The sequence below is a fragment of the Amia ocellicauda genome, chromosome 8, assembly GCF_036373705.1.
Source record: "Amia ocellicauda isolate fAmiCal2 chromosome 8, fAmiCal2.hap1, whole genome shotgun sequence".
Lineage (NCBI taxonomy): Eukaryota > Metazoa > Chordata > Actinopteri > Amiiformes > Amiidae > Amia > Amia ocellicauda.
In genome coordinates this window covers 25,958,279-25,970,526 of record NC_089857.1, presented here as the reverse complement: position 1 = coordinate 25,970,526, position 12,248 = coordinate 25,958,279, and the positions used below count along the sequence as shown (strand labels likewise).

Here is a 12,248-nt window from a genome sequence, read left to right as displayed (position 1 = left end):
TATTAGTATTTACAGTGGTAACATAACATTTCAATATTGTACTGTACTTGTTGTTCCAGCAGTCATCATATTCTTACATTTCTCTGTGACATTAATTTGTGGTGAAAAACTGTTGAAGCTTCAAATGGTTTTGTGATTTTAAAACCCTGGGAACACATGAATTACACATGTGAAATGTATCATAAGAACATAAAGTTTACAAACGAGAGGAGGCCATTTGACCCATCATGCTCGTTTGGTGTCCATTATTAACTAAGTGATCCAAGGATACTATCCAGTCTATTGTTAAATGTTCCCAAATTTATAGCGTCAACCACATTGCTGGCAAGTTTGTTCCAGATTGTGACAACTCTCTGTATGAAGGAGTGTCTCCTGTTTTCCGTCTTGAATGCCTTGAAGCCCAATTTCCATTTGTGTCCCCGGGTCCGTGTGTCCCTGCTGATCTGGAAAAGCTCCTCTGCTTTGATGTGCTTTGAAGGCTGGTTGCTCGCCTCTGAACTGCCTAATCTAAGCTTTTTCTGTCTAATCATTTTTTCCAACATTTTACAAGTGATGCAGGTGAGACTGATTGGTCTGTAATTTCCTGGCTCAGTTTTGTCCTCTTTCTTGTGGATTGGTATGACATTTGCCATCTTCCAGTCAGTTGGCATATCCCCTGTTCTAAGTGTCATTTGGAATATTTGAGTTAGTGGCCTATAAATAATTTCCATACATTTCTTTATGTACTGTTGGAAATATACCATCTGGCCCAGGTGATTTGTTTGTTTTTAATTCTGCTAGTCCCTGTAGTACCTCCTCCTCATTTATCCTGATCTCTCTTAGAGTTTGACTGGACTGGTTGTTAACCTGTGGCATGTTATCAGTTTTTTTTCTATTGTAAAAACCTCTGTGAAATACTAATTTAGAACATTTGCCACATCTTGTTTGTTTTCCAAGATACTTCAATTTTTGCCCTTTATCTGTTTCACTTCCTCCTTTATTGACCTCTTGCTGTTGTGGTATTGAAAAAAGCTCTTAGCATTAGTTTTAGCTCCAAGAGCTATGTTTTTTTTTCTATTTCCCTTTTTGCTTTCCTAATTCCTTTCTTAAGATCTCTTTGCAGATCAACATATTCTATGTATTTTGTTTCATCTCCGTCCCCTTTGTATGCGTTATACAACAATTTCTTTCTCTTGATATTTCTTTATATACCTCTAAGCCATTTTGGACAATGTTTTTTGGTCCTCAATTTGCAAAGTTTTGGTACAAATTTCTCCTGAGCCTCGAGTAATATATTCTTAAAATATAACCAGTGCTTAATTTGTAAATCCGCAGGTGCCGGAACGCAAAGTGTATATGAGAGCGGATGTTTGACGATGTGGGGGGGGGGGGGGGGGGGGTTGGGTGATGGTAAAACAAACGTGAGAGCGGGGCGGGGGGGTTGTGACAGGATCGGGGTAAATGCGTACCGGAACACAGACGCTCAAAACCCAAGATCCGGCACAAATTAAGCACTGGGGATCCCCCAAAACAGGTGCCAGATCCGGATCCAGCTTGTTCCGGCACAAATTAAACCTTGAATATAACCATCCATTTTTGACTGAATCTGTATCCAGTGTGCTCCAGTCTACCTCTAGTGCTGCACCATACCTTCAAGGTTTGCTTTTTGAATATTGTAGATCATTGTTTTAGACTTGGTCCTTGTTTTTTGAAAGAATGCCTCAAAGCTAACCACATTGTGATCACAGTTTGCCATTGGTTCTCTAACTAGTGTCCCTCTGACTCTATCTTGGTCATTTGAAAAGATCAAGTCAATGTATGCGCTCTCTCTGGTTGGTTCCCTGACAAATTGAGTTAGAAAGCAGTCAATTACCATGTCAACCATTTCTGTTTCTGCTTCTGCAGTCCCAACTGGGCTTTCCCAGTCTATGTTTGGGAAATTGAAATCCCCCATTATAACAGCCACATCCTTGCTACATGCAGTCCTGATTACATTGTACAATGCAACATCTTTCTGAGTATCTGAATTGGGTGGTCTGTAACACACTCCTACCACTAATCCTCCGGATCTTTTATTCAAAAGTTTAACCTACAAAGATTGTTTCATTACTAGGATCTAAATTGAGTTATTCTGCCTCAGTGTCGTTTCTGACATATAATGCTACCCCACCCCCTCTTTGATTTTTGCCTGTCCCTCCTAAACTGTGTGTATCCTTTCAACTTGTATTCACCATAATTTTCTGTAAGCCATGTTTCTGTCACTCCTAAACCATCATAGTCACATACCAGCACTGTGTTTTCTAGGTCTAACATCTTGTTCCTTATACTCCTGGCATTGAGGTACAAACATTTCAGGACTTTCCTACTAGTAGTTTCCCTTGGTTTTCTTTCCTTAGTGGAACATCTCCCATTGTCAGAGCTCCCTGGTCCCTAGTTTAAAAGATTCAATGAATTATCCCCCCTTCTGTTTAGATGTAGACCGTCTGGTTTGTACAGGTCCCATCTATCACAGACTAAAGACCAGTGCTCCATAATTCTAAAACCCTCTACACCAAGATTTCAACCATGTGTTCTTTCTAATCTAATCTAATCTAATCTAATCTTTATCTTTCTAAATTTTTGAATCTCTACCTGTCTTCCTGGCCATGCACATGGTACCAGAAGAATTTAGGAGAAAACTACCGTGGAGGTTCAGCCTCTAAGTAGTGCATACAGATTGTGGTGGCATGCTCTGAGAGACTGTTCTGTGGTTAATAATGGGATTTTTTTAAATGCACAAAACAATGCTGACAAAACCAAATAAACCTCAGTTGAGATACCTTTGCAGCTAAGCTGACATGCAGCCTGTAAAAGAGCTTCCCGTATAAACTTTCTTTGCATGCTTCTCAAACCCACCAAAACATAAGAATATAGACAGAAACTGAAACTGAAGAACCTAGTATTTTATTATTCTCCCCACAGACTCGTCATCTTTTTAAATGTTATTATTCTAAACTGTTCATGATATATTAGTGATTGCTTTGAAAAATTCAAAGTTTTGCCTTTGCAACTGCTTTCTGCGTCTAGTTTCCCCAGCATCAAAAATTGCATTCCTTTTCCAACTGTTTTCGACAATTTGCAGATCTCAGTATGCGTGTGATGTGTGTTTACCATAACTGCACTACATATCCTTTCCATGCAATACAATCACAATGCATACCATATCCACTTTTTTAATGCTAGGAATTTTAAGGCACTAAGTTTTAAGGCTCTAAACTCAAGATTTAATTGAGTTGTTTTCACTGGGTTAAAACTGATGCAGTAATATGAGCCAATTATTGAGTGGTGGGGTTGGGGTGGGCTAGAATTGCATTGAAAATGATATCTTTCTTCACAGTACTAGTTGGATTTTTGTTTTGAAATTAGATACAAAAAGGGTTTTATTTTTTATTTTGGAATGGCAATAATTGTTTTCTTGCATTTGCCATTTTCTAATGATCTCAGCTCACAGCTACAATTCCTGTGCTAAAATAGGGAGGTAGGCAGCTAACCATCATGCTCTGGAACTAGTTTAAACTAGTGTTTAAACTGCAGAGCAATATTGTCATACATTAAGCTCATATCAACTGTCACTGACAGGACTGTGGGTTCGCAGATAAAATATGTGGTAATCTGTACAGTGGGCAGTTTTCTCAATTTATCTGAATCATTTTTTTTTTTCTTGGCAGACGCGCTTATCCAGGGCGACTTACAACATAAGTGCAAACAAAGTGCAAAAATACAGAGACGTCATTGGGGTTTAAAATTACTTTCTAGCGTACTTTTCTGTGAATAGTTGTGGTATGTTTTTTGTTTGTTTTCCCCCACCATATGCTCTTGCAAGCTTACATTTCCTTGTATGCTAGGAATTTGAATTTGAATGTGAGAATCTAATCAGAATTTTCAGATCACATTTTTTTTAAACACTGGCCCCAGAAACTTTGCAAGACACTTTCCTTTTCATTATTAACAGACATGACGGGAATGTTTTATTTTATAACAAATAATGTAGTGTAGTTTTACATTTTTGTAGCTTTTTGTTTTTTGTTTTGTTGTTTTTTCCTTGTGTTATTTGAAGTAGAAGGGTCAGGCTGTAACAATGGCTGTATTTGTTGTGGCTGTGTTAGTTTTCTTGCTATCACAGTAGATGCCTTTATATCAGAAATTGCTGGAGGGCAGACCAAATAAATAAAATAAGTCATCAGTCATTTCATAATGAAAATTCCCACAGATGAGTTAGATCTGTTGTATAAAAAGGATCCTCTAAACATTTATGATTGATTTTAAAACATAAAAAAATGTATCAAATGAAAACTACAGTACATGCCTTGTATGTTAAGAGTAAAGTGTGTATGTTTTGATATATATTGACGATTTGTTGTAATTGGATAATTCAAATTATTTGATGAATCGAGGCAGCCCTAATATACACACAAACGCACATGCATGAAATATTAACCACTATCTATGACAGACAAAATAATGTGTATTGAAGTAGAAGTGTACGCTGCCATATGATAATCACTGTCAAATCATGGTATGGTTATAGCTGAATGTGATCAAACTTGGTGGGTGAAAAACAGAACAAAGAAAACCGCACGCTATACAATCCCATATGTTGACATTTATTTATTTTCAGAAAAGTTACGCACTATAAATTCTAACATTTAGGATGAATAATATGTTACACTGCTACACCCATTCAACCAAATAAGATGCAGAGCTTTCAAAGCAAAAAACAACTAAATTGATAATTAACTTTGAATACAAAATGGAAAAGTCATGATTGTGTAAGTATTCAAGCCTTTGCTGTGTGCAAACCTACATTTATTCAGGTGCACATAAACTTGTGGCCTCTGTCTGTGTGCAATAATAGTGGTTTTCATTATTTCAGAATAAAAAAACCTGTCTCTGTGAGGTTCCTTGGTCAGATATTGAATTTGAAGCAAAGACTCAACCATGAAGACCAAGGATCTTTCAAAGCAAGTCTGGGATAAATTAATTGAAAAGCACAGATCATGAGAAGGGTACCAAAACAATATTGAAGTCTCTGAATATTCCTGTGAGCTCAATCTTCTCAATCAACAAGAGATTGTATCACCCAGACACTGTCTAGATCAGGCTGTCCCCCTAAAGTGAACAGCCAGGCAAGGAGGAAACTGTTGAAAAATCTACATGGGAGATGGGAGAAAATGTCCACAATATCCAGAACACTTCATAAAACCAGCCTGTGTGGTAGGGTGGCAAGGTGAAAGCTGTTACTAAAAATCAGCCATCTCAAAGCACCTGAGTAATCCTGCAAAAATGTGTTGTGGTCAGACGAGACCAAATTTGAACATTTTGGTCTAAATGCCAAGTATTATTTTTGGCACAAACCCAACACAGCACATCTCCCAGTTGACACCATCCCTACAGTCAAGCATGATGATGGCATCATCCTGAAGATGACCACATAAAAGATGGGAAGAATGAATAATACAATTTGCAGGCATGACATTGAAAAGAGAAGCTCTAGACTGAAGTAAGTGGAAACATTTAGGGAGGCCTTCATCCAGCAGTGGATTGATATGGGCTGATGATGATGATGATATATAACTTTTCACATGTCCCTGCTTGCCAAGTCAACTCCAACTCTCTCACAAATGTCATCTTTCCAAGTGCAGGATTCATGGGCAGAACAGAAAATTTCAGCGCCACTTCGGTTATTTAAATGACAAACTGCAATTCAGTTTCCAGTTCTTCTCCAACCCATTTGGTGTGGTTATATGTACAGTGCTCCAATGGAAATTCAAATGGAACTGATCGAATTGCACATAGGGCAAAGTGCACATAGGGCAAAGTTTGATACTGTGTGTGTGTATATATAGGGTACATAAACAATGTCTTCAAATTAGATTTGTGTTCAAATGTATTCAAAGTCTAATTGTAACACATTTATTTTATTCAGAGTGTGGTGAAGCTTCATGAAGCTTTAATAGTGAATAGTATAGTAGAAATAGTGAATGATTATACATCTAAAATATATGCTGTCTGCAAATATAACAGGAGGATATCATGTGACCTGTGGTAAAATTCAGACTGACACCCCTGACAGAGGGTTTTAGCAGCATCACAAGATAAAATCTCTCCTAAAAACCAAACAACAACAACAAAGCAGCAACTTGAAAAGATGTCCATTCACCACATATACATTTCAAAATAAAGCTATTTTATAATTTAGACCTCTTAAAGAGTTGTATTTATGCCTAGCTGTATGTAATCAGGCAGAAGAATGGTTTAAGTAGTATTAGTCTATGGAATGCAACTTGAGATGCTTGTCAGTACTGTGAGATCCCTGTGAAAGAAAGAAAAGCCTTGAAGAGTGCTTTGCTATATTTTATTTATTGGGAAACTGGATAACCATTTCATTAAAATTGAATGTGGTGGTCAATAGGGCATATTCAGCTATCTGAATATGGGAAGTATGTTCCTGTCATTAATTGCATACGTGTTATTTTGATTTTACGTTTCTCCACCCTGAGTGAAATATGTGGGCTCTGTGATATTTTACAGTACACAATTCTGATCGAGTGATTTTTCTTCATAACATGGTGTATTTAACGGTATATATATAACATGGTGTATATAAACGGTTGACTAGCTTGGTGGAGGATATTTTGCAACATGTATGAAAGCACAATTCCTAAACGTCATCGGGACACTGACAAGGATGTTGACATAACAAAAACCATCATTGTGTCACTGACTATTTGCATTGTGATGAATGCATTGGCATGTTTTCAGTTTCAGTGTTTTTATAGTCGAAGTATCAGGAGCTCTTCTCTGGCCCTGCAACAAAAGATTGAGCTAGCATCCTGCGGGATAGTTTACTGTAGTTAAGCTGAGTTACATTCTTCAGCACAGCTTTGATATGTACAGTTGTAGTCAGAAGTATTCACACCCTTTGCCACAACTGGAGAGAGTCCAGCTTTCTATATGAAAGTCAATATAATTGCCAAACCTGTGTGTGTATGTTTTAAAGTTCTTTAATTTTTTCAGTATGTGGAATTAGCCAGGTTAAAATACCTGATCGATCTGATGAGGAAATTTAATACAGGTTGTGACTGATACTGCCATTGTATTCTTAGGTTTTGTTTTCAATTGTATTTTTTATTTATGTATTTTATTCACTATTTTGTGTTTCAGATTAGTTTGATGCCTTTAATGTACTTTGTATGTCCAAGTATCAGAAATGTATTTTCACAGAATGTTTACATGGTTTTAACTGCTCTTCAATTAGTTAGAAAGTAATCTCCCTTTCCAGTTATTTTGTCTACTTCAAGACCATATTATGCTAGATTAGGTGTCAAACACCGTCTCTTTAAAATATGAAGAAAAGTTTGTGGAAATGTGTGTTCAATGACAAGGATGTTGTGGTAATGACACTGCTGACAGCATGTCTAGAGGAAGTACATGTGTAATGTAAATGACAGTGAAGATCTGACAGAAACATAATCCAGAGCTCTCAATATATTTTTTCTTTGCTTTGATTGTGTTTTTATTTATTTCTTTGTAATTGCTTTTTATTTTATTGTTTTCTCCAGAGGAAACCTAACTGTTCCTAAGATCCCAGAGTCAAACATGGCCCTGAGTATTCTTGGCGTATTCTTGGGGTTACTTCTTGAAGTGTCAACGCATGGGCCGACTGGTATACCCAGGACGTCTTGGAAACATCAAGGTAATGTAATGCATTTCTTCCTCTCGGTTGTCTTTTTTTTTTTTTTTTTTACTTTCTAAAACTATATATAAAACTGTACATTTCTAATTTTTACATGGTTTTGATTAATTAAAAATAAATTGGTAAATACAAGAAGCATGAATTGTCTACCAAAGAGTTGGACTTCATACTGAATCTAATGGAAGTGCAGCTTTTTCTCAGTTTATGATGTGTCTGTACTGCATTGTGCTTAATACAATCCAGTTAGTATAACATTTTAATTGAGATTATTGGATAATATCCCATAGTATATGAAAAAAATGAAAGTATCACCTGTCCTAGGCTGACAGGACTTGAATTCCACTCCAACAGATTTTATAAAGGTTGACACATCATATGTTGTGGAATATTCTAGTTGTATTTCAGCAAAATAGTATTGGTAACATTGATTAACGTGTGTATATGTGTGTGTGTGTGTGTGTGTGTGTATATATATGTATATGTATATATACATATATATATATATATATATATATGTATATATATATATATATACACACACATATACATATTGTGTTTTCCCCTATGTCTCTCTTGTGCCATTTTCTGAAATTATTTGATCATAAATGCACTGTAAACCCTTCTAATGTGTGTTTTTTGTTTTGTTTATTGTGCAGATATCAATTTAATAGAGTTTGTAGAACCGGGAATCTTCAATTATTCCACTTTGTTGCTTAATGAAGATAAACAGGTGCTATATGTTGGTGCAAGGGAAGCCATTTTTGAGCTAAACATGGGAAATATTTCAGTCAAGAATAATAAGGTATGAGATGCGTATTTATGCAAATTGAGATTATTAAGAAAAGTGCTAGAACAATGCAAATCAGTAATTTCTGTAATTGGATAACTAAAGACTAGTATTCACTGTTTTTCTTCCATCCCAAAATGTTTAATTTTCACCTGCTTTAAAAGTACAGCTTTTGGAAAATCCCACTATATTATATGTATTGATTTAAATACAATATTTTGCACTTAAGGTAATTTCAGTGTTAGTTAAGGATAAATGAATCTGTTTTATTGATCTTCCTTTATCAATTTCATGTAACACCTTGTAGTTATATCCAGGCAACCTTTAGCTCACTTGATCAATATAAAATCTGAATATTCATTGAAGCACAGTAAAAATTACATCATGCATTCACTATAATTGCATCCCAACAGCCACATTATGGCATTTGGTGGAGTAATATATCTATAAAAGCAAGATTACACTGGTAAGACCTTGAACATGCAGAATATGGATTATCTGTCTGCAAGAAAATTATACAGCAATAACTCCACAGATGTAGGGCATGCATTCCTTTTTAAAAAATAAAAAAGACAGAAAACTTGTAGCATGTTAAAATGGAATCCTGGCAAGATCCTGGCAACCCAATGGTTTTTTGACTCACAAAGTGATTTGTCTCCAATGCAGGCAATAAGGTTTGTATGGAGATGAAAAAGAGAAGCCTACAATGGAAAAAGTACCACAAAATACACCCTTTTGAATCAACTCAAAGCTGTTTGCACTAAAGAATAGCAAGAAATTGCATAGGAAAAAAAAACTCATACAAAGCTATAAAAAAAGATTTGCATGCTGTGTAAGAAGTCAAAGTCTGATTCTGACTTTTTGTCATTATCTTAATACTATAGATCTGTTTAATGCGATGCATACTTTTACATCATTTGAATGTTTATTACACTACATAGTATTTGTTTCACAGAGTTTACTTCTGTTTTTTACTCCAAACATGTATGAGTTGCACATGCGGTTTCAGTTCTGTTCCTTTTATCCTCACTGTGTTTTATTTAAGGTGATTTGGAAAGTTTCCGAAACCGAGATGGAAAGGTGTATTTTAAAAGGAAAATCTAAAGAGGTATGTTGAAACTTGTCTTTACTGCACACCAGTGATCATCCTCAAGCACAGTCATTCAGATAAGCATTACTGGGATACTTCCCTTGTCGTACTTCGCTCTTGAAAAAGGACCTTTTATTACCAAAATTGAAGTTCTTCATAAAGGATAAAGTGTGTAATCTACATTTGATTTATAATGATATAATTGCTTTCCTATTCCCTGTTATCATGACATGTTATCATTCTCTGTGGCAAAGCCAGTCACTTACTCACTTGGAAATATATTTTATATACTTTATGGTTGGATTATTGTTAGTTTTTTTTTTTTTTTTTACCCGTGATGCTGATTTGCTTTTGTAACTTATAACGGATTTATTTTTTACTTTTATAACTAGATTGGGTCACTGAATTCGCCCCTTCTTTGTCATTCTCACGCGTTAACACACAACAATTGCTCCTCTACCTGATCCTGTTCTAACTAGCATTTTGTTTGTACACTTTGTCTAATCTGACTACCAGTGTGCCAGTTTTCCCAGTGTGCCTCGTTTCCAACCTTGAATTCAACAGTCTTCTCTTAATGAAGATGCAAATATGTCTAAATGACAACTGATTAAAGTGTAAAGGAAACTTTTAAGGAAAATAAAAAACCAAAAAGTTAAATCCCTATTTATATGGGAAGTTAATGTGACCAGTAGTTTCCTCAATTAATTAATGTATAAATACTTATTTCCCTCATTAACATGCAAATCAATTTATAACTTTTTTGAAATGCGTTTTTCTGGATTTTTTGGTTGTTATTCTGTCTCTCACTGTTAAAATACACCTACCATTAAAATTATAGACTGATCATTTCTTTGTCAGTGGGCAAACTTACAAAATCAGCAGGGGATCAAAAACTTTTTTCCCTCACTGTACATGTCACAATACAATAAGTGGAAGTAATAAAAAGCAATACAATTCATACTTGTGCAGTGGAGTCAGAGCAGGCATTATTACCAAACTTTTAGATTTTAGGATGAAGTAACATGAAATTATTTCCAGAATTTCACACAGACTGTTTGTGTGCCGTGACTTCCTGAGCAGTGACACAGTCAATGGCGTGCCTGAGTCATTTACTAATGACAAGCTGTACCAAAACTTTCCTACACATACTTCCCATAGTTTTATTTCTGTGCCTGATGTTTAATTATACAGGGGACTAGATGACCTTTGAACACTGACATCCCGAGGAAACAATTCCATGTTTTTTGTGCTTGTAGGGTTGCTTTTTGACATTTATTCAACTCCTATGTCCTGTGTCCTATGTGGCAGTAAATGTGTTTTGTACTGACTAAAATCTATTAACAGTGAGATTTCAAAGACCACCTTTTCTTTAGGCACTGGAAAATAATGAAGAGCAGTTTATAGGGTCATTGTTCTTCATCTAATTTACAATTTATATTATATATATATATATATATATATATATATATATATATATATATATATATATATATATACACACACACAAATATATAATATTCCCCGTATGTCTGGAATTCCTGTCATTTTACCAATCTTTCCTCTTGTAATGAAAATGCTTTATAGGGACTTCACTATCCTTATTGAGAGCATGATTTGATAAGTGTTCATTAATAAATGTACAGGTCTTAAATAAACAAGCTTGTTTTGTCAGTATGAGAAAATTGATATAAAGCTATTAAACAATGGAGGAAAAACTGGATGCACTAATTGTATGCTGTACTCGTTTAGATAGTTTGGCATTTATTTTGCTACTGATCTTTAATGTGTGGTTTGTATTTGCAGACAGAATGCCTTAACTACATTAGAGTTTTGCAAGTTCTCGATGGTGACAGTCTCTACGTCTGTGGCACACATGCGTTTCAACCCTCCTGTGATTACCTGGTGGGTATGGCCCCATTGTCCCAATTATTGCATGAAAGTTTTCTTTCTAGTGTGTGATAATAACAATGCTTGACTTCCTCTGTTGCTGCAGTCTCTCAAAGAATTTAAACTGGAGAACAAACCTGAAGATGGCAGAGGGAAATGCTCATTTGATCCAGCCCAGAGTTTCACAACGGTTATGGTTGGTAAGTATGGTTATGTTATCTTGTGGCTGTACGAAAAGATTGCCTTATCCTGGATTTTTTTTTAAACTTTAAACAGTTTGCAATTTTATTTTTGAACAGAGAATATCAGTAGGTATAATTAAGTTATTCTCATGTAAGAGTGAAATGCCTTTTTGTTTTTTCAGATGGAGAACTTTATTCTGGGACTGCCTACAATTTCTTGGGCAGTGAACCGATTATTTATAGAAATTCGCTCTCTCAAAGCTTATTGCGAACAGAATATTCCACGTCCTGGTTGAATGGTAAGTGATCATCACCAGCAACTTTACAGAAATACAGGAAAAATGTACTCAGTGATCACTGCAGTGGATTAAAATGTGTATGACTTCCTTATTATGTCCGCTGTTTGCCACTTACAATGTAAGTAAAATGGTTTCTAGTCCACAGATTGAATTATCAGTATCTGTTGTTCACATTAAGTGTGTTTACAGTAACTGCTTTAATATTTAGCCCTTATAGTATATTATATATATAATAAAGAGAGAGTGAGTTTCCCTCAGGTTATGCCATTTACAAACACATTTCCAATAT

At 35.4% G+C, this 12,248-nt stretch overlaps 1 protein-coding gene across 5 annotated transcripts in view; it reads left to right on the top strand.

The window, feature by feature from the left end:
* sema4d (sema domain, immunoglobulin domain (Ig), transmembrane domain (TM) and short cytoplasmic domain, (semaphorin) 4D) overlaps nucleotides 1-12,248 on the top strand; it is a 77,593-nt gene that overhangs the window by 39,662 nt on the left and 25,683 nt on the right. For all 5 annotated transcript variants that reach the window (XM_066710816.1, XM_066710815.1, XM_066710813.1 and 2 more), the window contains exons 3-8: nucleotides 7,581-7,714; nucleotides 8,371-8,516; nucleotides 9,547-9,609; nucleotides 11,395-11,493; nucleotides 11,585-11,678; nucleotides 11,843-11,959. In XM_066710816.1, coding sequence (XP_066566913.1) covers nucleotides 7,581-7,714; nucleotides 8,371-8,516; nucleotides 9,547-9,609; nucleotides 11,395-11,493; nucleotides 11,585-11,678; nucleotides 11,843-11,959 — 653 coding nt within the window. The remainder of the gene's footprint in view (nucleotides 1-7,580; nucleotides 7,715-8,370; nucleotides 8,517-9,546; nucleotides 9,610-11,394; nucleotides 11,494-11,584; nucleotides 11,679-11,842; nucleotides 11,960-12,248) is intronic.